Source organism: Abramis brama (genome assembly GCF_963993115.1).
Source record: "Abramis brama genome assembly, chromosome: 6".
Lineage (NCBI taxonomy): Eukaryota > Metazoa > Chordata > Actinopteri > Cypriniformes > Leuciscidae > Abramis > Abramis brama.
The window spans coordinates 10918955-10944688 of record NC_139968.1 but is presented as its reverse complement, the minus strand read 5'-3'; the positions used below and the strand labels follow the sequence as shown (position 1 = coordinate 10944688).

Sequence of the window (25734 nt, the reverse complement as noted above, 5' to 3'; positions counted from 1 at the left end):
ATCTATTTATTCGTGTCCAAGGGCACAAATATCCTTCTTTTTTTCGTGTCACTCAGCACGACTTTCAATGCATTTCAATGGGACGTATTTTTCGTGCCTGCACCACGTCTTTCTTTTGAGAGCACACTATTGTTTTTTTCTCAAATGTTAGGCTATTCCTTTTGCAAACTTTAAGGGCTAGGCCTACATATTACTCAACATTTAATCAGGAGATTTTAATCCTTGTTGTATTGCTTTATATTCGGTAGGCTACTCAACACGAATTGATTCGTGTCCATAGGCACGAATTTCCTTCTTTTTTTCGTGTCACTCAGCACGACTAATCTAATGTATTTCAATGGGGCGTATGCACCACATCTTTCTTTTGAGAGCACTCTATTGTTTTTTCTCAGATGTTACTATTCCTTTTGCAAACTTTAAGGGCTACATTACTCAACATTTAATCAGGTGATTTTAATCCTTGTTGTATTGCTTTATATTCGGTAGGCTACTCAACACGATTTGATTCGTGTCCATAGGCACGAATTTCCTTCTTTTTTTCGTGTCACTCAGCACGACTAATCTAATGTATTTCAATGGGGCGTATGCACCACATCTTTCTTTTGAGAGCACTCTATTGTTTTTTCTCAGATGTTACTATTCCTTTTGCAAACTTTAAGGGCTACATTACTCAACATTTAATCAGGTGATTTTAATCCTTGTTGTATTGCTTTATATTCGGTAGGCTACTCAACACGATTTGATTCGTGTCCATAGGCACGAATTTCCTTCTTTTTTTCGTGTCACTCAGCACGACTTTCAATCTAATGTATTTCAATGGGGCGTATGCACCACATCTTTCTTTCGAGAGCACACTATTGTTTTTTCTCAAATGTTACTATTCCTTTTGCAAACTTTAAGGGCTACATTACTCAACGTTTAATCAGGAGATTTTAATCCTTGTTGTATTGCTTTATATTCGGTAGGCTACTCAACACGAATTGATTCGTGTCCATAAGCACGAATTTCCTTCTTTTTTCGTGTCACTCAGCACGACTTTCAATCTAATGTATTTTAATGGGGATTATGGGGCGTATGCACCACGTCTTTCTTTCGAGAGCACACTATTGTTTTTTCTCAAATGTTAGGCTATTCCTTTAGCAAACTTTAAGGGCTACATTACTCAACATTTAATCAGGAGATTTTAATCCTTGTTGTATTGCTTTATATTCGGTAGGCTACTCAACACGAATTGATTCGTGTCCATAAGCACGAATTTCCTTCTTTTTTCGTGTCACTCAGCACGACTTTCAATCTAATGTATTTCAAAGGGACGTATTTTCCGTGCCTGCACCACGTCTTTCGTTGCAACATGGTCTCACCCCTATTCGTCACATACCGTTTGGTCATTTCCCCCTCACGTCCAAAGCCGACGTTGAGGGTACCCCCTATTCGTCACTTGACAACGGAGAGGGTCGTCCGATAGATTTGAGTGCGAATCCCTCATCTTTGAATTTTGAACTTTGATTATTTTCCTAACCCTAACTCTTTTTCCTCTCTTTTTATATAATTTTGGGCTACATTAAAATTGCATAATTACAAGACGGTAGGCTATATTTTCTATATGCTTAAAACATTCCAAGGTTCATTTAGGTGGGATATTTTATAATTTTCGATCACATATTGTGGTAATTTCCCCCTCACGTCCATAAGCCGACGTTGAGGGTAGCTTGCTGAAACTCTTTTCTAAATCGGTAATATCACGATTTTTCCTCTCTTTTTTATATTATTGTGGACTACATTAAAACGACATAATTGCAGGACTGCATATTTGCTGTAGGCTTAAAACATGCCTTAATTTATTGTGGGATATTTTATAATTGTCGATGGTATTTCAATTTGCAATGGCTTATAGTGAGCCTACTTTTCTTTTCTTTTTTTTCTGCGCCAAAAAAAAGAAAAAGAAAAAAAGAATAGCCTAGAACTTTCATCTCAATACTGATTATGAAGTTGTAATAAATTAATTATATAGCCTACTGCAGACATGTTTATATTACTTTATATGGACATATCCTTTGGCAAAGAGATGGATGCATTCTGGGAAGTGATATGTGTTTAAATGTAATGGCTACATACTCGTTTTTCCTTCACTTGGACATTTATGCTGACCCCTTTAAAAGTTTGAGCACGGATATAAAATATTAAGACTGTACTTTTTAATTATGATTGATATTTTGGCGCAATTTTGTGCAACACGTCACTGTGTGCGACCATCGGAGAAACCATTGCCCAGCCCAGCGCGATTCCACCACGGTAAGTCGCTTACAACAGTCTAATAAGCAAGATGAATTCATAAGCATTATTTACACGTCCAAAATGAATAAAATTACGAGTTTATATAAAAAAAAACATGTTCTAAGCCTAGATATAGGTTCTAGATGTATATATACAAAATAAAATTATGAGTATTTCCACATAAAAAAAAAAAAAAAAACATGCTGTGATATATATATCACAACATGTGTTTTTTTATGTGGAAATACTCCTAATTTTATTTTGGACGTGTAACTGCTTATTGAGAATTTTTTGGGGGAATAGTAATTGGGGACATTTAGATGATGAGATTTTCTCTCGATCATCGTGGTTCACACACAACGTCACTGTAATGTGTTAGTAATAACAATATTATCACTTGGTCTAACGTTATACTGCACATAACGCTGCCTTTAAATCTGGGATGGCGAACCCCTAGACACATGTTACGTGCCATTAAAAAAAAATGTTACGCGCCTTTTAACAGTAGCACAGGAAATAGGAACAACGTGAATCTGTATTTATTTATCCTAAGCATTTACAAGAAAATGGGAATCACTCAATATTTGGGTACACTTTTTAAATCTTATATCAACATAACACTACATAATTAACATTTTCTGTTGTTCTCCCTGCAGATCCTGTCAAACATATCACCTGTCGAACCTATCCGAACCTGATTTTCAAAACCCAAAGGCACTTTTAAGAGCCAACCTCTATCTCTTCATTATTTTCTATCTTACATCCTCTCTGTTACATCCTCTCTTTCATCCTCAATCTTTATCTATCTCACAGTCTTTATCTATTGCTCTTTCTTTCCTCCCTGTCTGTCTTTGTCTACTTGTCTGTCTTACCCATCTTTGTCAGTCTGTCTGTTTGTATCTGACTGTGTCTGTCTGTCTGTATCTGACTGTCTGTCTGTATCTGACTGTTTGTTATAATGCCAGGGGGGTCTACAAAAAAGATCTGCCCCTTTTGTCAGGGGATAATATTTTGTGCTCAAAAGATCTGCTCACATTGTAAAAAGGAGCAGCCTCTGAAGCAGCGCCTCAAGAAGAAGCTTCAGAGGTTTGATGAGAAGCGAGAGGAATGGGTGGTTGGTCGTAAGAAAAACCACAACACTGCGTCCATCAAGGATGAAGCCAATATCATGGTACGTACAATTTCATACATGACAGTAAACTGTCCAGATCATCTAAGAAGTACATTCAGTGGTACCATTTGATATTGAGCATGCCAGCGCAAGGTCAGAAAGGCATTATTTTTTGCCAATATAGATAAATTTGAATTTTTTTTTCCAATGATACTTTGTCCTCCCTGTGTCATCAGAATCAATTTAAAAGTATAATTTAACTATCAACTTTGAAGGCACACGTAATTGTGATTTGTAGTTTTTATTTTAGTGGTGGTAATACAACCATAAAGTTATCACATCTTCACCGTAATACATCACATACCTAAATGATCTACCAGAGCAAAATTTGAACACACAGCAAATACAATTGAAACTCAGGAATTCTTGAGTTCATAACATATACAGTCATGCATTATGACAGAATTACAGGTGCAATTTAATAATCAAACTTTCTTATTGAGTGGATGAGAAATAACACATGAACTGCATTCATACTGTACTACTCAAAGCACTTTAAAATGTGAATGCGTCAATTGTAAATATGTGCAGCATTCACCCATTTGGTCACATAATCACTAAGGTTCTGCCTTTATTTATAATTAATCTTTAGATTGTCATTGTCCAGTTGCACAATGGTTACATAATCTTATCAATGTAGGTGCAAAACCCGAGCTACTAATGTTACAAAAATAAATATTTATATAAAGTTATATGAAGGGTACCCTCATGGTGTCAGATTTATCTTTTTACTGTTTTTCTATATATAGTTGTTTTTTGCTTCTATTGTATGAGCCTTTCCTGTTTGCACATAAAGCTAAACTCACCATTAGGTTAAAAAGCCTGAATGACAGTAACCTGGATGCTGTCATTAATAATGTTATATATTTTTAAATTAATATTCTTAGTTATTTTTTATGTTGTTTTTCTATTACTTAAAACAGCAAACACACAATTTTGTCATTGCAGCTTGAGAAACTCCATGCCATTGGCTACAAACCAGTTCTGCTACTAGGAAAGGAGAACAAAAAAAAAGAAATTAAGTGCGAAATATTAACGCCTCGCTGCACACTCTCCACCTTTGCCCAGGACTACCTACAGAAGATAGGTTCATTTTATGAATACCTTTGTGAAGGTGAGATGCATGCACTGTCTTAAAGTCACAGTTCACAACTTGTGTTGAGTACTCAAAATATTTTATTAAAGTTTAAATCTTAAAGGAATGTCTCACCCCTAAAACTTAAATTCAATCATTCTTTTTTTCTGCTGATGAATGCTTGTATGATCATAGGCTACTCTATGTGACTTCTCTACCAACACATTTAATGTAGACGCAAATGGGTAGAAAAATATAAAAATTCACACCTGGCAAATGATTATGGGAATTGAAGTAAACTTTCAAAACAGTAGTTTCTTGCAACTGCAGATACTCAGACATGTAGATTCTAAGTGTATTGAGCCCTGTTTGTATTAATAGCATGCAGTACACTGGTCTACAATGGGATTTGGCACCCAGAGTTAAGTGCATTCAAGCATATACTGTCAACTTTAGAATTATGTTTGGTATGTTTTTGTAGGAGCCATATTTCATTTCTGTTTTCAGCCCACATACAACCATATTTTTAATGTTTAGGCACACTGACCACAGCATTTTTTGTAGTGACATACTAATTGAACACATTACATTTGCAAAGACCCGTTTTGGTCACTGGGTCAATGAATCAAATGATAATGAATCTATATATACTCATTGAAACAATATCGAGGACAGTGCTAAAATGTAGATCATTAAAGGAAATAACACAGAGAAAAAGAAAACCATCAAATTTTTGCTGTGGATACACCACAAACTTACACTGCTACTAACTTTGAGGCATAAAGCCCAAAGTTTTTTAGCGCACGCAGTCTAGTCTTAACTGAATAGTTTGACCCAGTCTGTAAACAAACATTATACTTGTCATTTTTTTAATAGATATTATGAGCACTCTGGGTTTTATTTTCCTGACTTAAAGATATATTGTGTTGGTTATCGTCATAGAAAATCAATCAAATATATTACAGATATCTACTGTAATACATCCAGTAGACTCTCAATAGTTCTCCTGCAATCAAAAGTGCCTTCAAATCTGGTTGGGGAAAATTTGGTATATATTATTCAAACACATTTACCTAACAGTTAAAACAGGTACAGATCAAGCTTATGGTTAACCTCTATGTTTTAAATAAGCAAAACACAACACTTGTTTAACTTGCACAGGATGGACCCAGGATTCCAGTGGCAATGAGGATCAGCTGATTACTCTGCAGCTCACACCCTGCGAGGCGAGCCCCACGGAGGGGCAAGTGGAGCAGGCGGAGTCCACGGAGGGGCAAATGGAGCAGGCGGAATCCACGGAGGGGCAAGTGGAGCAGGCGGAATCCACGGAGGGGCAAGTGGAGCAGGCGGAGTCCACGGAGGGGCAAGTGGAGCAGGCGGAATCCACGGAGGGGCAAGTGGAGCAGGCGGAATCCACGGAGGGGCAAGTGGAGCAGGCGGAGTCCACGGAGGGGCAAGTGGAGCAGGCGGAATCCACGGAGGGGCAAGTGGAGCAGGCGGAATCCACGGAGGGGCAAGTGGAGCAGGCGGAATCCACGGAGGGGCAAGTGGAGCAGGCGGAATCCACGGAGGGGCAAGTGGAGGAGGCGGAATCCACGGAGGGGCAAGTGGAGCAGGCGGAGTCCACGGAGGGGCAAGTGGAGCAGGCGGAGTCCACGGAGGGGCAAGTGGAGCAGGCAGAATCCACGGAGGGGCAAGTGGAGCAGGCGGAGTCCACGGAGGGGCAAGTGGAGCAGGCGGAATCCACGGAGGGGCAAGTGGAGCAGGCGGAATCCACGGAGGGGCAAGTGGAGGAGGCGGAATCCACGGAGGGGCAAGGTAATTAGAACAAATTTAAAGAGTTACAGTTTATATTTGTAAAGTCCAAAAGTGTTTGACCCATGGGTTACCTTAACTTTACTTGACTTCCAGTGTTTTTCCCCCATAGAGCTTGATGCAGGTTAGGGCTCTTTTCAACGAAATGAACTCAAACTCACCATGCTATAACTTTTTTGCTGCTTGATAAAGTAAAACTCACTATAGGTGATGATACACAGGGCAACTTTTTGAGCAATGTTGCTGGGCAATCTTGCCGAGCGATTGTTCCTTGGGCACTTTCACATTGAAAATGGGCAACACATTTCTATCTGGATAATTTAGATGGGTTGTGGGCCCTGTGTCTCATCTGGTTGCCTGTTGACGGCAACATTGCCCAGCAACATTGCTCAAAAAGTTGCCCTGTGTATCATCACCTACAGGGTTCTCATTTTCAATGGATAATCTGCTAGAAAAGTTTATCTGATATTACATAATTAGATAGATGATAGGTCTATCTGATTCTGTACTAGGGCTGTTGGAAGGAATTTTGTGAGTCTATTAAAAATTTAAAAGTAAAATAAGTACTACTAATCAAATGCTGAAATTACTAGGCCAAATTTTATTATTAAAGATATTAGGATAATTCGAATATTCAAAATAATTGGGAATGTCAGTGTCCCATGAACACTTAACTTAACCATTCTCCCACCCCTTGCGTTCCCTGAACAAGTCAGCGCAGAATCAGCGCTTGTTGAAACATATTAGGATTATCACAAACAGGATGGACATAAACGAGAAAATGAAACACGTGGAGTTAATGGAGCAACCTTAATTCAATCGCAATAAGAATGCATGTACTTTACACCTATTAATACATGTACTGCCACACTTGTGCGATGTTGTGATCTTCAAGAATTTGAAATAATAAGTTAAAGATTTATTTGGTATATGAGTAATTTTCTTTCTCCAAACCCACAGCTGTCTTCACAGGGTCAGCCAGGGGCACAGTCGCAAGTCGAAAAAAAAAAAAGTCAGGTATGTAAATAATGTTTGTCCGTCCTTCGGATGAGACGTTAAACTGAGGTCCTGACTCTCTGTGGTCATTAAAAATCCCAGGGTGTCCTTCGAAAAAGTAGGGTGCGGTGGGGTGTAGGGGTGTAACCCCAGCATCCTGGCCAAATTTGCCCATTGGCCCCTGTCCATCATGGCCTCCTAATCATCCTCATATACTGATTGGCTTCATCACTGTCTCCTCTCCACCAGTAAGCTGGTGTGTGGTGAGCGTTCTGGCGCAATATGGCTGTCGTCACATCATCCAAGTGGATGCTGCACATTGGTGGTGGTTGAGGAGATTCCCCCCTTCAATGTAAAGCGCTTTGAGTACCCAGAAAAGCGCTATATAAATGTAATGAATTATTATTATTATTATTAGGGTAATTATTGGTGGTTCTGATAACTGTTACCATAGCTTGGTAACTATGAAACTCAATGAAACTCATTAGTCAAGCAGATTCTCTAATAAGTAAATTCATTACTTAAATAGAATTTAAAGGGGACCTATTATGCTAATTTCCAGTTCTATATTTTTATTCTGATACTCCACTAGAGTAGCTTTGCATGATCCTAAAAAAAGTCCTTATTTATCTTGAACTGGTCCTTTATGCAGACCGTGTCTGAAACAGGTCATTTTAGATGGAGTATTCTAAAAGCCTACTATGATTACTATTTTCCAATGAGCCTGCATGTGATGTAAAATCTGGAGCCAAATTAAACGGTGTGTTTGCACACACATTAACTGGGAGGATGGTCTTTTCTCATATTTCAGGGGTGTCTAGACACACCAGGGACACATATTTATGTTGAAAAGACATTACAAAGTGCATTTTGTCTAATTATTGTAAATGTGTTTTTTTTTTTTTTTTTTTTTTTGAGTGGATATATGACTGGACTGTAATCTTATATCCCACAGGGGGACCAAGGCATATGCCTGAAAGGAAAAGGCCACAAAAGAGTAAGTGCATGTAAAAGCAATGATTCATACTTTGCTAAACATTGCAACTTAACCCGTTAATTCGCTTTAGTTCAATTGCTTATTTTTTTTAACTACTACAACAGACAATTTCCGGTAGTCACAATTTTATTTATTTAATGAATTATTTAGCAAACGCTTTTATCCAAAGTTACTTACAAATAAATACAATATGTACAATACAAGCAGTCAAATCAACAACAGGGCAACAATACTGTATGTAAATGTCGTGACCAGTCCAGCTAGTCCAGCGTAGCACACGTAACCATGATTATTCATAATAGATATAGAATAGGAATGATTAGTATTATTGATATTATTACAATTGACATGCTATAAAATCCAACAGGCTTAATTAGTCAAATTTGACCAAAATGCATTGCCAAGTAGTAGAAGTAGCAGCAGTGTTCTTAGTTGTGAGCTGTGGCTTAGCAGTAGTATGGTTATTCAAGCAAGCATACCACATTGGAACCGAGAGTAATTTGGTTCCATGATACATATTTTGATTAGTGATAAACATCACTTGTCATCCTTGCAAGTCTGGTCACTACTTAAGTCTTCATAGTTGTGTTTATTTTGTTTCTAATCTAACAATCTAAGAAATATTTGAAATGTGTTTTTGATGTTCACAGATTGCTCCTACCACACTCGCCTAGAGGCTTTCCCCATCAGGAGTGTATTAAGAGAAAGAGTGAGAAAGGTTAGACAGTCATAAAGGAACTGCAGAGTGTAGGCAGTATGCAGAGTGTAATATAGGATTTAGAAACTTCCGTGTGTTTTGGCAAATACATATTATACATACCATAATTGTTAGGTAGATACTTTTTATGTGTTCAGTCTTTTTGAATTACAGTTTATGAAGGAGTGTCTTCTGAAAATCAATGAAACTCAATGCCTATAATCAGACATAATAGCCTTATGCTAAGAATGGATTTTATTTTTTGTATTTTCTTACATTAGGGCAAAGCAGAAATGCTGGTTGACTGGGAGCCCTGTCCAGTATGGTATGTATTATTCTGTTCTTCTGCTTAATGAATTAATGCATTCATTATTTATTTACTTAAACTTTTTTTTTTGCTACAATTTTTTGATTAATCTGTTCTGTTTCAGATTAAACAAGCCTTTTAAACAAGTTTAAAGCACACATCATTACCGAACATGTCTTTTATAAGTATAACAGTTTCATTTTCCATCTATGAAGGACCACCACCATTACTGGATGCATGAAGGAGGTGGTTCTTCATAGATGGAAAATGAAACTTATACTTATAAAAGACATGTTCGGTAATGTTTTAAGTTTATTGGAAACCCCAACCAGTAACAGAAAAAAAAAATCCCTTCTGTTTTTAGTGGTGAGCAGTGGGCCCATTCCTGGCAGCCAAAGGATTCACTCCAAAATAATAAAAATAAATAAAATGTATATTTAGAACTCCATTTTGGTTTCAGCCTATTTATTAAATTGTTTCTGTGCTGCATTTGAAGTCATATCTCATCTTTCTGTAGTAGTGAAAAGGGGAACATCTCCAAGAATATGACCTGGAGTTTAATCTCGAAAGGGAATGTACTAGAAATGTACTTAATCCAACTGAATTTTCTTCTTCAGATGTTATTCAAAAGCATGTTTCATATTTCATGATTATAAATTGCACTGTTATTTTATTACAGTTGACGTGTAATTTGATTTCATGTTCTGTTTTCTGTGCTTTTCAAGTTCACTTAACCTCACAGTCCACTGTTAAGAAAAACAACCTTATGGCTTGTTTGACATGAAGCTAAAATATGAAGTTCAACAAATAAGACTGTCCTTCTTTATACTCGCACATTATATCATATCTTTTACATTGTCTCTCTCACTCTCTTCTACTCCAAACTCATCAGCTGACTGGGTGTTTTATGTCTTAAACCAAATGTATTTTCTTCTCAACCCTCTTGAGCCAATCGTGTCATACAGTAGGTCCCTCCACTGTGGTCATCAGGAGAAGAGCTCCACATTCATCCAGATCTCAGCATTGCTACTCACCCCTTCACCACCACCAGTGTCGGCTCCATGTAGGGGATATCCCTTTTTCATATCATGCATTTCTCTTAAAAGAGTGATGTCTTGATGTGGTCCAATTGCCAAAGACTATATAGTTTCAATTTGTTATGCACCTTGTCAATAAATTTGTTTGATCATTCTTTAAGCCTCTAGTGAGTAATTAAGCAATAAATAAGCATTTGGAATATTTTCACTTGTATTTTTGTGAAAGAACACAAATACACTACAATAACACTTGCAAAAGATGATAATTTTTGTTTTTACTTTTCCATGCATGAATTTAATTCAAAACAATATGAGGATGAAGTGGTTGAGACAAAAGAAACAGACTACATTGAGCATATTTATATGTGATGAAGTGGATTCTTTTTTAATTAAAATTTAGCTTAGCATATATAATTGAATCAGAGCTCTCAAGTTTTTATAAAAAAAATTGGAGTGAGGTTACATTTGTTAGGGGAGGAGCCACTCACATATTTGAAACAGTGGCCCCAAGTTTTTGCTTGCAGTTCAATTGTATCTATTCTTGACCAGCACAAACAAACTATAGCAATTGGTAAATCTGATAAACAGACTGATTCATCCAAATAAAATATATGATTTTATCTTCTAGAACTGAACAGTGTTTTTCACACATTTTGGAATTCTTTACTGTAATATTAGGATATTGTTTGTATACTTATTGCATCTAATGCTGACATATTTATAAGTGGCAGTTTATTACATTCATCAGTTGGTAAAACATTTGCAGGCCATAAATAAATAAATAAACATAATGTTAAATACAACTTTTTTTTTTTTTTTTTTTTTTAGTCGCTCTTTGAAGGGTAGCATAACTCCCGCCGACAATCTTGAATTCATGTCTACTGTAGCCTAGCTAAAACCACAGATTTGAAGTCTTGGCGATTTTTTTTTTTTTTTAATCCTAATCATATAGCCTATAAATATAGCCTAATGTATGTTTCGGCTGTATAATGTATGTTTCTTAATATAGAATAGTAAAGACACATTTTTATAACATTATTCCTGGTTGGGAAACCAGAAGAACTACAAGTATGGTGACTGATATGTACACTCTGTAAGATCAATGGCACGTCTCTCGTGGGAATTGTAGTTTATACAGTTTTTTCCCAACTGCTTACACACAAAATCTTTTTTATGTCACACGATTTTTTGAAACCTCTCACTCAAAGTGCAAAACTTCACACCACATCTCCAAAAACAATAAACTATTTCTCAGCCTTTGACTAATAGCATAAAACACTTTTTTCAAAACACTAGGCTACACACAATTTTGTGTGTGCAGTTTTGGGAAAGTTTTGAAAAAAGGTGACATAGTTTTGAAAATGTGTGCAAGCAGTTGGAAAAAAAAAGTAAATAGTGTACATTGGAGACAGCCCTGATGGTTGTTCTACAACTACAATAACAGTCAAATATACTCAATGACCTGATAGCCTCGTGATTTTTTTTTCATCTTGATCATTTAAATATAGTATAATGTATGTTTCAACTGTAGGAGATTGTTGATATATACACTCACCTAAAGGATTATTAGGAACACCATACTAATACTGTGTTTGACCCCCTTTCGCCTTCAGAACTGCCTTAATTCTACGTGGCATTGATTCAACAAGGTGCTGAAAGCATTCTTTAGAAATGTTGGCCCATATTGATAGGATAGCATCTTGCAGTTGATGGAGATTTGTGGGATGCACATCCAGGGCACGAAGCTCCCGTTCCACCACATCCCAAAGATGCTCTATTGGGTTGAGATCTGGTGACTGTGGGGGCCATTTTAGTACAGTGAACTCATTGTCATGTTCAAGAAACCAATTTGAAATGATTCGAGCTTTGTGACATGGTGCATTATCCTGCTGGAAGTAGCCATCAGAGGATGGGTACATGGTGGTCATAAAGGGATGGGCATGGTCAGAAACAATGCTCAGGTAGGCCGTGGCATTTAAACGATGCCCAATTGGCACTAAGGGGCCTAAAGTGTGCCAAGAAAACATCCCCCACACCATTACACCACCACCACCAGCCTGCACAGTGGTAACAAGGCATGATGGATCCATGTTCTCATTCTGTTTATGCCAAATTCTGACTCTACCATCTGAATGTCTCAACATTCTTTGTAAACCCTAGAAATGGTTGTGCGTGAAAATCCCAGTAACTGAGCAGATTGTGAAATACTCAGACCGGCCCGTCTGGCACCAACAACCATGCCACGCTCAAAATTGCTTAAATCACCTTTCTTTCCCATTCTGACATTCAGTTTGGAGTTCAGGAGATTGTCTTGACCAGGACCACACCCCTAAATGCATTGAAACAACTGCCATGTGATTGGTTGATTAGATAATTGAATTAATGAGAAATTGAACAGGTGTTCCTAATAATTCTTTAGGTGAGTGTATAGTAAAGCTACAATTTTATAACCCTAAAACTAACCCTACTCTGAAAACTGGAAGAACTTCAAGTATGGACGCTGATTTGTACGCTTAGTAACAAGTTCAATGGCACGTCTCTACAGGGGGGAGCGTGCATATCTTAAATGTGGGTTAAATGTGGTAAGAAAATGACTTGACTTAGAGTTTCATTTTGAGAAAAATCTTTGAAATTAGAAAAATATTGAGAGAACATAGGACTGTGGGAACATATGGTTGTGGGAACATAGGGCCGTGGTAACATAGAGCTGTGGGAACAGAGGGATGACCCCAACTAGGGAGCTGGCACAAATCTCATCTGAGAATGCTTGTCTCTTTGCCCTTTCCCTTTCTCCTCCCCCTCTCATCTTATCCGTTTCATCGATCTGTTGAAGGTTCTGATTGCCGTGTGATCAGTTTTGACTCTTTGTGTAGTGCTTTCTAAATTACAACATTGTGTAGGCAATGATAAATGGATAATGTGTGTAAAGTTTTGCAGTGAAAGTTTAACAAATCTGACTCATGTGTCAAAACTGGGGAGTAGTGTTTATAGTTTGGGGAAAAGGGTGTGCTTTTTGATAAACGGTGTTGCGTTTTTGAAATTTGAGTTCATATCCATAGTTATAGTGTTTCAGCAATCGGGAAAAACTGTAACATATACACCTAACAGATACACATTACTTATTATGATAGATCTGGTTTAATTACAAACAAGGTTGATTGTTTGAAAATAAGTAAAAAGACATGCATTAAAGTAATTAATTAATTAATAATGCTTGATGTTAAACAGAGTTTAAACTGTTAAACAGTTTATCTGTAAACAAGATTCCACAGTGTGATGTTTTTTATCAACTATAAAAATATAAAATATTGTTTTTCAATAAAGTATGAAAAAGTAAAAACAAAATATTCATCTTTGGAAATACTTTATTTCTTGTCTCTCACAACAATACCAGTGAAAATACACCAAATGCATATTTGTCAAACAAGCCATAAGGCTGTATTTAAAAACATTGGACTGTGAGGTTAAGTTCACTTGCAAAAAGCTCCAGCAGAACAAAGAATTAAGTCATCTGTCAACTGTAATAATATACAATATAAATTATGATCGTAAAATAAAAAACGGTGTGTTTTTCTGTTACATACTATAATGCATCTTTGCAGTAATATAAAGTTACACAACAGTTATATACACCCAATCAAGTAGTAATCCATAGGCAGCCTCCTCTGGGGGAAAAAAAAAATGACATAGACTGACACAGACACTGCTGCTGCACCGCAGAATAAGTGAATTTTGAGAAATGCAATCAAGAATGAGTTTTTACATTAAGGCCTAAATGTGATGATAGAGGAACTGTCATGAGGTCACCAAAGTCATCATGTGCTTACAAGATTTCATGGCAATCTGCCCAATTAGACAATATTCAATTTTACATTCTGGTCTAATGATTGTGCTACAGGGAATGTCATAAGGTCAACATGACATGATTCATTGCTCAGCAAATTACAGAAATCGGTTCATAACATTTGTTGTATGCAAGTCAAAAGTTTGGCCTAACGTTGGTGCAAAAGGAAAGGTCACAGGGTCACCACAATTAAGGGGAGTCTCTCTTAAAAGAGTATACACTACCCTGATATCATATGAGCCCAGTAATTACATCTGGTAATATCATACATGCAAAGTTTACATTTTTGGATAAGATTGGTGCACCTATACTGAGAGGTTTGTGCATTTTCAATGAACTGTGCAATGTGCTAACTAAATTGCTTGGAAAATCTAAAGACACAGTTTGAATTTTTAACAAGATTTTGATGTGGTTAATCAATCAGCATACTAATAATACACAGATATAGGGCAAGTCCATTTCCTTCAACATAGTCCTTCGTGCAGCTTCCATCTGGGGAAATACAGAAAAACAAAAAAGCAAGAATTAGGATAAGAGAGTGAATTTCAGCTGTTTTAGAATAAGTAAGGTGTGTAAAGCATTAATAAAATACACAAATAAATTATTAAGAATAACAGTAACAGGGGGTTATTCCAAAAAACAAACAAACAAACAAACAAACATACATAATATTAATAAATGAATGACCTAAATTGTGTTTTCCTCTTCATCCTCACTGGTGTCTGGACTACTGAGGCCACTTTGATCTTCCTCTTCAACATGTAGAAGAACAGAGGCCTCAGGACCTAAGGCAGTCTTGTACTGTTGGAGGACCACTTGGAACCTTTCTGACACCTCTGACAGTCTTCTTCTCAAGAGACAGCAAAGTCCCTCATTTCCCTGGTCTACGTCTCAAAATACAAACGAGATTACATTAAAGACAAACTATATTAAAGGTTGTATCAGTGATTTCAGGCCCAAACATAAATGATCACATTCATCTAATCTTTCCTAATGATCCGCTAGCTGGCCGCCCCATAAGCATGCAGTAAAAAAAAACGTGTCTCTGTCGGCAGCCTAGGCTCTGAGATCTGCACACAAAAACAGTTGCGCTCACCACCACTCAAAACCAAAACAAATAGTGTTCCAACCAATCACCGACAGGGGTGGGTATTGTGAGTTTCGCGTGCAGCCGTCATAGGCAGCCGTGCACGAGCGCAAAACCTCACAACACCCGCCGTGATTGGTTGGAACACTATTTGTTTTGGTTTTGAGTGGTGGTGAGCGCAACTGTTTTTGTGTGCAGATCTCAGAGCCTAGGCTGCCTACAGAGACACGTTTTTTTGACGGCTTGCTTATGGGGCGGCCAGCTAGCGGATCATTAGGAAAGATTAGATGAATGTGATCATTTATGTTTGGGCCAAATAACTTAAATGGAGTAAAAAGATATCACCAATTCATATCTACATAGCAGGATGATTGCCATTTTTATGTGTATCGCTGACATGGGACCAGGCAAGCTTCTGTATAAAACAACTTAAGGCAACATGGCTCACTGAGGTGACTTTACTGTATGTAGGGAGGCCCAAAGCAGCATATATATGTCTGATAGCTGTTTTAAGTTAACAGTTTTCTTCTTCACTACAGTTGTGCTGAAGTAACATATTTTGTTACTTGCTGACCAGCAAGGTTTTCTATGTTGACTGGAGGATATAATAATAAGATTAATCTTGATGTTATGCTAACCCCATGTAACACACCAGGACACAAATTCCAATGTTCAAATTCTTTTGTTCATTTCCGCTTTCCAGTAACAGACATAGTACAACAAATCTGCACATCTTTCAAGCAAATGTGAATCTTTATAGCCTTACTGACTTGTTACCATAGCTACAGTAACAACTTTAATCCCCATTTTATGTATATCCCAAAGGACCACGGCAAAGAGAGCCATAACCGTTCTACTCCATCCAAGTTCTGTGACTGATGTGTTTTTTTGTACGTTTTTTTTAAACACATTAGATGGACAGGGTTTTAATTAAACTTACCCTCCTCAGCCAACTTGTTCTTGAGAACCATTGCCAGGCTCTGCAACCACGTGCAGTGTTGTGCCATCTCCAACACCAAAACGCTTCTTTCCTCATGCAGTCGCCTTGTTAACATCACTTGGTCGTGCACTCGTTTCTTGATTGAAATGTTTGCTAAGAATCAATAACAGTTATATGTACACATGAGACAATCTTGCATAATCTCTACAAACATTGACTTTTTTTTATCAAATTGATACATAAGAAAACTGAAAATACACCATTAAACTAAATTAATATTACAACACTCAATATGTAACATGCATGCCTTAGTTCAGTATGCTCTATAAAGCAGAACTGTAAATACGGTAAATTCCTGTGAAGCATCTAAAAACAGACATACCACTGCCATGAACCTCCCACGGCCATATTTGAGACACAGTGCTCTCTCCAGTTAGGGAATGCTCCACCACAGCTACGTCAATGGTTGTTGCCGATTCTAGTACAAGATCATTGTATTTCTGTATCTCCTGAAGAAGGAGTTTTTTGTCTTCTGCCAGCTTCCTTCGAAGGCGATGGCGAAACTTGCTGCTGTCTAGAAAGACATAAAGTACAGAGGCAGAGGTTTTTGACAGAACTCTTCAACAAGAAAAAAATTATAGCACCAAAAAATTGAAAAGCAAAGCTGCAGTTATTGAAGTATGTGAAAATTATAATGTAGACTGACATGGGAAACTAATTGTCCAGTGTGTAACATTTTGGGGGGAATCTAACTAACACACACACTTTTCATGATTGCCTGAAAATAATAATTGTGCATTAATTAAGAATGGGCAGTTTTAAATACGTTCCCCTTCCACGGAGGCCACTATGTTGCACCTCCAGGTTCCTACAGTAGCCCACAACGGACAAACAAACACTGGGTTTAGGATAGTACCTCTCACATTTTCTCGTCGGCTACCGTAGCTTGGAAAGATAGAGGTGAGGTAAGCTGGTTGCAATCGTCAAACCTCACTGATAGATACCACTAAATCCTACAGACTGGTCATTTAAAGAACAGAATTTAATGATTGAGCTGAACTGTGCTACTACATTATTTGCTAATTCCATGTTGGTGGAATAGGATGCATACATAGCCTGAATTTATCAACCTATTATATTATATAGTTATACCATTCTGACGGTAGAGGGTTCGCTTCCGGTGCCTCACACTAAGGTAAAGCCCCTCAATTGATTGCTGAAGTCCTCTGTGTGTGGTGCCTTGACTGGCACAAGATGTATCAAGTGTCTCTGTAGAAGATATAGTGAAAGCAAATTCACTGTTAAAACACAGAACCGTTTCTCTGCTTGAATTTCATGTAAAACCTTTTAATCCAACTTATTTAAACTTTGTATGTGCACTTCCTGCAGGGAACTGGAATATACTAATAAACCTGACATAAATGTGGCATCACATTAGATGAAGATCTGCCTACTATTTTTTGCTGCTCTTTAATATCAAACATAAAATTTAGATTGTAGAAAGGGATATTTGTTGTTTCTTTTATCTGGTCATGCTTACCACCAGCTGCCCATTCTTTTACATCAGATAGCCACTGTGACACCACTTCATCTGTGCAATCTAGCTCTGTTTTTAGGTCAGCTAGCCTTGCAGTCTCATCCTTGAGTCTCTGACAAGTCTGATGAACAGTTATACAATAATAAGGATTAAAACTTTGTATGATTAACAACAGGCCAAGTAAACACAACAAAAGGACACAAAACAATTAATAGGAGACTTACCTTCACATATCTTGTGGAAAGTCCCTGATGTAAAGAGAGATTTTTTTTCTCGTTCCACCCCATTGCATGCAAAGTAAGCATGTCCACCCGTGCTGTTGAAAGCAAATAATGAGGTTATGATGATCAATCTAAAAAAATGTATACACGAATATTGCAAACTCCGATCACCTGCTTTGGACATATATTTGGTCGTCAGGGCACAACGTGAGAGGTAGCTGTTCACTTGCTCCACCTCCTCACCAGCGGTTGTCCCTGCTCCTTCCTGGTTCCTGCCACTCCAGTTAATCTGTTAGTAAAGGGTGGAAGAAATTCAATTTTATTTTATTTATATAGCCCAATATCACAAACCACAATTTTCATCAAAGGGCATTACATTCCATGCAAGAAATGGTTATGCAAAAAGACAAGATAATATAGTGTAGCTTAACTTATATTTCATATTATTAATGTGCTTGTAAATATTACAAATGTACATATGATGCCAAAATATTATACACACCTCACACTTAGTAGCATGTGCTCGAGCATGCATTACACTGAGAAAGGGTTTCATAGTGGTCAGCTCCTGAAGAGCAGGAAGGACACTAGCTACTTTCTCCAGGTATGGCCAGTATTTGCATGCCACGTCCATTGCGAAGAATTGTGCCTTGGCTGGCATGAGCTCCCTTTGAAGGTACAGAGGGTAGGCAAATATCTCCCCCCTGTACATATTAAGGGCTTTCAAAAGGAACCCATGGCGACACACAGCAACCTCCATCCCCTCTTCATCCAATTTTGAAGCCCTCCTTGAAGTTTCCCTCGCTGCTGTCCACTGGGAGTCCCCACATGTGCCTCTTCCCTGTGTCTATGACACACAAAACAAACACGACAAATCAAATAAAAGCAATGGCGTCATTCAATATATGGCATTTATTCTCTCAATTTGATTTTGTAATTGGTAGGCAGGAGTAATTGAAGTGGGGGTCACGTTTATTATTGTAACAACTATTTTGTCAACTTGCATTTTTCACTGCTTTCTGTATGGTGTCGACAAATCTAGACACCGCGCTGTCTTCAGCCACAAAGAGCCCCTCAAAAAAGCCAGGATCATCAGAGCTGAGGAAGAAAGAAAAATAGAAAATCCGTTCATGAAATATATGAAGTAAGAAAATAAATCAATAAAAAGACTGAAAGAAAGATCACCTTCCGTTTCGGCGAAAGCGATATAGCTTTCTGTTTCCATCTGCTGAAACAGCCAACATTTCTGGCGTGCAGGCTGGGCAGGTGAAAGGAGCACTACAGCAGAGCTGGTCTTCCTCAAATGATGCATACGAAAGCTCTAAGAAGCTGCGCTGCAGTGCATCGCCGTTGATAGGTCCAGACTGGAAAATATATAGAATGAAATAGTATTTTGATATTGTCTGCTTATGGAATTTTTTTTAATAAAATGGTAATAACATTTACACTTACTCTTCCTCCACACTTAGTGCGATGTTCCAGCAGCTTTGCGAAGGCTTGTCTGGAGAATCCCGGAGAGATGATCTTGAGTTCCTGAAAGGAGCTCAAGAGGTCCAGTGTATAAAGTGTGGAATTGGTGATGGAGGCTGGCCAATATCCACTTCTTAGGAGGTTTTTAAAGTCAGGGGTCCACTGCTGCTGGCATGTTTGACATTCATACAGTGGCTGATGCAAGTCAAAACGCCCTTGGAACAAAAAAAATAATTAAAAATATAATACACATTTACCACATACTTAATTTTACAACACTTAGTTCATTATGCACATTGTGAATGGTTGAGAGACATTGCACAAGTTCCTATAATCCCACATTTATATTTTCAAATTCACTAAATTCCACACTGCTGTGTTGATTGGACATCATGCTGGAAAGATGCTAATAATTTTTTTCTTTGCGGAGGACAATAACAGGTCTTTGTTTCAGTTAATAACATTACCATGTGCTATTCCATATGTTCTGTCACTTCTGCAATTGTAAGCACAATGCCACAGCACACTAGTGTGAAAAACATCAAATCTACTATATATATATATATTTATTTTTTTACCATTGATGGTAATTAAAATCACTGGTTTGCCTGGTAACACAGTGAAGTTTGTGCCTCCACAGGAGCAGTCTGGCACCTTCACAGTTGGCAAAATGCAAGCTGGCAAAAAGAAGGAAAACCAATAATTTAGATTATCTGTAACTGTCTGCAGACACACATTGAACAGCAAAATTAAAGCTTTCGTGAGAACGTACCTTGCTCATGGGTGCAATATCCATCCTCCCCTTTAATGATGCATGTGGTCGGAGGAATGGCTTCAAAAAAAACACGAATCACGCATTCCCTGTTGTGGAGTGGATGTTTTTTGTGATGCAATACATCACAGTCCCCACAGAACCACTCCTCAGGAAGACACTCCCTGCACCTAAGGAGAAAATAAAACAATATTATAATATAATACATTATTTCAGGTGAATAACTCATATAAAGTACTGTACACTCTATTTAAGCTATTTCACTTTTACTAGGTTCGATTTTATTGTATAGGATTGCATAGTGCCTCAGTGTTTAGCACTGTCACCTCACAGCAAGAAGGTCCTAGATTTACTTTTCTCATTAATGTGTTTTTCATCTGGGTATCTAAGTCTTCTCCCATCCCAAAAGACATGTATCTTAGCCTATAAAGCAGGGCACTCAGCAAACCCACCCTGGGTAATTGAAGTTTGGTATTAATGAAAACCAACCTAATAACAGCAGGCTCGTTGCAAAGGTAACACAGGGGATGACCAACAGCCTCTTTTGAAATAAGGCATTTTAGGTGGTATGGTCTTGCTTCTTTCCAGCGCTCTGAGGCTTTCTGCTGCCGAAAAGACCATGATGATGCAGAGCTACTTTGAGGCTGAGCAGCAGAAGGACATGACGCCAAAATATCAGAGAGCCTCTCCATATTTTTTTCTGTAAAGAAAATCCAAAAATAAAGCGGTAAGGGATAATTTAGATAAGGAACAATTAAAAGTCAACTGATCAGTATTAGAACACTTTTTTTATACTGTACATGGATAAATTCATCACTGTGAATTACCAAATTCCTCTTGAGGATTTAGTTTTGTTGAGGTTGCAGTAAGTGGAACCTCCACACTGGATGACAGGGAGCACTCGACCGTGGGGTATGTGGCTGTAAAACAGCACATAGAAGAATAAGAACAAGTTAGGCTATCACACTCTATTCTTGTTCTTCTTTTCAAACTATATACTAAACAATTTATGAAATCAGACATATTTTTGTTAAGTACATGGTAGTGTCTTCTACAATAGTGTCACTGAAAGGTTTATCTACTTTTTAATGTCTTTTTAGATATTTGAATATTTTAAACTCTCAATAAACAATTACAGTGTTCTAATTTGAGTTGGTCCAACATTATCATTGTAAATTCCTCCTACAAATGTCAAATAATTCAGATATAACCTGTAGCGGAGGCATGGCGTCGCCCTCCTCGCCTCCCCCTCGGCTTACCACGTCCTACAGATTCCCTTTTAGAGGTGTGTGGAGGGTCTCGTACACGTTTCCTCTCATCAGCTGCTCTCTGTGTATTGGAGTGAATATTTCTTGTAAGACTGATGTTGATAAAAGTACGGTAACCAAAAGGCTTAAATGAGCCTTGGAATAGATTCTCCAAGTCTCTGTAACTCAGAGGGATGGAACTGCATATACTATTATTATTATTATTATTATTATATTCCCTTATTAACACATGTCACAGAGCATGGCAGGATGCATCATGCAATATACCTGTATTAAATCTTCTGCACTCATCATTCTTATATATTCCTCATCACGTTTTACTTTAATTTGTTATGTTTGTTGTTATAAAATGATTGAGGTGTACAAAAACTCTAACCTTGGCTTCAGCTAGAATGTGTTCATGTTTCAGCTCCAGAGCCATGCGTCTCCCCTCTTGGTAGTGGGGATCCTGTGAATCAAGTTTATGCTTGGTGGCCATTGCAAAGCAGTCAGATACAGACAGACAGTCAGATACAGACAGACAGTCAGATACAGACAGACAGTCAGATACAGACAGACAGACACAGTCAGATACAAACAGACAGACTGACAAAGATGGGTAAGACAGACAAGTAGACAAAGACAGACAGGGAGGAAAGAAAGAGCAATAGATAAAGACTGTGAGATAGATAAAGATTGAGGATGAAAGAGAGGATGTAACAGAGAGGATGTAAGATAGAAAATAATGAAGAGATAGAGGTTGGCTCTTAAAAGTGCCTTTGGGTTTTGAAAATCAGGTTCGGATAGGTTCGACAGGTGATATGTTTGACAGGATCTGCAGGGAGAACAACAGAAAATGTTAATTATGTAGTGTTATGTTGATATAAGATTTAAAAAGTGTACCCAAATATTGAGTGATTCCCATTTTCTTGTAAATGCTTAGGATAAATAAATACAGATTCACGTTGTTCCTATTTCCTGTGCTACTGTTAAAAGTCGCGTAACATTTTTTTTTAATGGCACGTAACATGTGTCTAGGGGTTCGCCATCCCAGATTTAAAGGCAGCGTTATGTGCAGTATAACGTTAGACCAAGTGATAATATTGTTATTACTAACACATTACAGTGACGTTGTGTGTGAACCACGATGATCGAGAGAAAATCTCATCATCTAAATGTCCCCAATTACTATTCCCCCAAAAAATTCTCAATAAGCAGTTACACGTCCAAAATAAAATTAGGAGTATTTCCACATAAAAAAACACATGTTGTGATATATATATCACAACATGTTTTTTTTTTGTTTTTTTATGTGGAAATACTCATAATTGTATTTTGTATATATACATCTAGAACCTATATCTAGGCTTAGAACATGTTTTTTTTTTATATAAACTCGTAATTTTATTCATTTTGGACGTGTAAATAATGCTTATGAATTCATCTTGCTTATTAGACTGTTGTAAGCGACTTACCGTGGTGGAATCGCGCTGGGCAATGGTTTCTCCGATGGTCGCACACAGTGACGTGTTGCACAAAATTGCGCCAAAATATCAATCATAATTAAAAAGTACAGTCTTAATATTTTATATCCGTGCTCAAACTTTTAAAGGGGTCAGCATAAATGTCCAAGTGAAGGAAAAACGAGTATGTAGCCATTACATTTAAACACATATCACTTCCCAGAATGCATCCATCTCTTTGCCAAAGGATATGTCCATATAAAGTAATATAAACATGTCTGCAGTAGGCTATATAATTAATTTATTACAACTTCATAATCAGTATTGAGATGAAAGTTCTAGGCTATTCTTTTTTTCTTTTTCTTTTTTTTGGCGCAGAAAAAAAAAGAAAAGAAAAGTAGGCTCACTATAAGCCATTGCAAATTGAAATACCATCGACAATTATAAAATATCCCACAATAAATTAAGGCATGTTTTAAGCCTACAGCAAATATGCAGTCCTGCAATTATGTCGTTTTAATGTAGTCCACAATAATATAAAAAAGAGAGGAAAAATCGTGATATTACCGATTTAGAAAAGAGTTTCAGCAAGCTACCCTCAACGTCGGCTTATGGACGTGAGGGGGAAATTACCACAATATGTGATCGAAAATTATAAAATATCCCACCTAAATGAACCTTGGAATGTTTTAAGCATATAGAAAATATAGCCTACCGTCTTGTAATTATGCAATTTTAATGTAGCCCAAAATTATATAAAAAGAGAGGAAAAAGAGTTAGGGTTAGGAAAATAATCAAAGTTCAAAATTCAAAGATGAGGGATTCGCACTCAAATCTATCGGACGACCCTCTCCGTTGTCAAGTGACGAATAGGGGGTACCCTCAACGTCGGCTTTGGACGTGAGGGGGAAATGACCAAACGGCATGTGACGAATAGGGGTGAGACCATGTTGCAACGAAAGACGTGGTGCAGGCACGGAAAATACGTCCCTTTGAAATACATTAGATTGAAAGTCGTGCTGAGTGACACGAAAAAAGAAGGAAATTCGTGCTTATGGACACGAATCAATTCGTGTTGAGTAGCCTACCGAATATAAAGCAATACAACAAGGATTAAAATCTCCTGATTAAATGTTGAGTAATGTAGCCCTTAAAGTTTGCTAAAGGAATAGCCTAACATTTGAGAAAAAACAATAGTGTGCTCTCGAAAGAAAGACGTGGTGCATACGCCCCATAATCCCCATTAAAATACATTAGATTGAAAGTCGTGCTGAGTGACACGAAAAAAGAAGGAAATTCGTGCCTCTGGACACGAATCAATTCGTGTTGAGTAGCCTACCGAATATAAAGCAATACAACAAGGATTAAAATCTCCTGATTAAATGTTGAGTAATGTAGCCCTTAAAGTTTGCTAAAGGAATAGCCTAACATTTGAGAAAAAACAATAGTGTGCTCTCGAAAAAAAGATGTGCATACGCCCCATTGAAATACATTAGATTGAAAGTCGTGCTGAGTGACACGAAAAAAAGAAGGAAATTCGTGCCCTTGGACACGAATCAAATCGTGAGTAGCCTACCGAATATAAAGCAATACAACAAGGATTAAAATCACCTGATTAAATGTTGAGTAATGTAGCCCTTAAAGTTTGCAAAAGGAATAGTAACATCTGAGAAAAAACAATAGAGTGCTCTCAAAAGAAAGATGTGGTGCATACGCCCCATTGAAATACATTAGATTAGTCGTGCTGAGTGACACGAAAAAAAGAAGGAAATTCGTGCCTCTGGACACGAATCAATTCGTGTTGAGTAGCCTAGCGAATATAAAGCAATACAACAAGGATTAAAATCTCCTGATTAAATGTTGAGTAATATGTAGGCCTAGCCCTTAAAGTTTGCAAAAGGAATAGCCTAACATTTGAGAAAAAAACAATAGTGTGCTCTCAAAAGAAAGACGTGGTGCAGGCACGAAAAATACGTCCCATTGAAATGCATTGAAAGTCGTGCTGAGTGACACGAAAAAAAGAAGGATATTTGTGCCCTTGGACACGAATAAATAAATTAATGTTGAGTAGTCTACCGAATATAAAGCAATAAAAACGAGGATTAAAATCTCTTGATTAAATATTGAGTAATGTAGCTCTTAAAGTTTGCAAAATGAATAACAATTGAGAAAAAACAATAGTGTGCTCTCGAAAGAAAGACGTGGTGCAGGCACGAAAAATATGTCCCATTGAAATGCATTGAAAGTCGTGCTGAGTGACACGAAAAAAAGAAGGATATTTGTGCCCTTGGACACGAATAAATAGATTAATGTTGAGTAGTCTATATAAAGCAATAAAAACGAGGATTAAAATCTCTTGATTAAATATTGAGTAATGTAGCTCTTAAAGTTTGCAAAATGAATAACAATTGAGAAAAAACAATACTGTGCTCTCGAAAGAAAAACGTGGTGCAGGCACGAAAAATACGTCCCATTGAAATACATTAGATTGAAAGTCGTGCTGACTGACACGAAAAAATGGGGGAAATCGTGTCCACGAACACGAATCAATCAGTAACGTGCGGTGAAATCTTGTCATGGGTAGGCTGTGACCTATCAATGTGGCATATGTTCATATTCATTCAGTTAATGAAGCAACCCAAGTTCATATCAGGCATCATCACATCGCTGCCATACAGCAAAGTCATATGTGAGGCTAATGCACAATCAAATCTAATAATCAAATTAATGGACACATCTATCTTATGATAGATATATATTATACAACAAACAAATGTTTTGTGC

General features: G+C 37.4%; 2 protein-coding genes across 4 annotated transcripts; one reads left to right on the top strand and one right to left on the bottom strand.

The window, feature by feature from the left end:
- Positions 1 to 2279: 2279 nt before the first annotated feature.
- On the top strand, positions 2280 to 10062 carry LOC311085151 (uncharacterized protein). The gene is made up of 9 exons (XM_084117583.1): positions 2280 to 2292; positions 2931 to 3445; positions 4394 to 4559; positions 5682 to 6338; positions 7296 to 7352; positions 8287 to 8328; positions 8979 to 9046; positions 9307 to 9350; positions 9697 to 10062. The coding sequence occupies exons 2-9, from the start codon at positions 3233 to 3235 to the stop codon at positions 9758 to 9760; spliced, it is 1311 nt and encodes a 436-aa protein (XP_083973709.1). The 5' UTR covers positions 2280 to 2292; positions 2931 to 3232; the 3' UTR covers positions 9761 to 10062.
- A 3654-nt stretch (positions 10063 to 13716) lies between these two features.
- On the bottom strand, positions 13717 to 24164 carry LOC311084994 (uncharacterized protein). Of its 3 annotated transcripts, XM_084117365.1 has the most exons (19): positions 22963 to 24164; positions 21885 to 22322; positions 21452 to 21569; positions 21068 to 21160; positions 20730 to 20940; positions 20241 to 20410; positions 20047 to 20145; positions 19451 to 19683; positions 19184 to 19362; positions 19003 to 19096; positions 18501 to 18845; positions 18170 to 18287; positions 18002 to 18093; positions 17781 to 17898; positions 17393 to 17509; positions 16623 to 16814; positions 16241 to 16393; positions 14901 to 15103; positions 13717 to 14705 (listed from the first exon to the last, which is right to left on the bottom strand). In XM_084117365.1, exons 2-18 carry the CDS (start codon positions 21984 to 21986, stop codon positions 14901 to 14903), a joined length of 2637 nt encoding a protein of 878 aa, XP_083973491.1. In that variant the 5' UTR covers positions 21987 to 22322; positions 22963 to 24164; the 3' UTR covers positions 13717 to 14705. The 3 variants fall into 3 exon arrangements, with proteins under 3 accessions (XP_083973491.1, XP_083973490.1, XP_083973492.1); XM_084117364.1 differs by lacking the exon at positions 22963 to 24164 and having other exon boundaries at positions 21885 to 22665; XM_084117366.1 differs by lacking the exon at positions 22963 to 24164 and having other exon boundaries at positions 14901 to 15097; positions 21885 to 22665.
- Positions 24165 to 25734: the final 1570 nt, after the last annotated feature.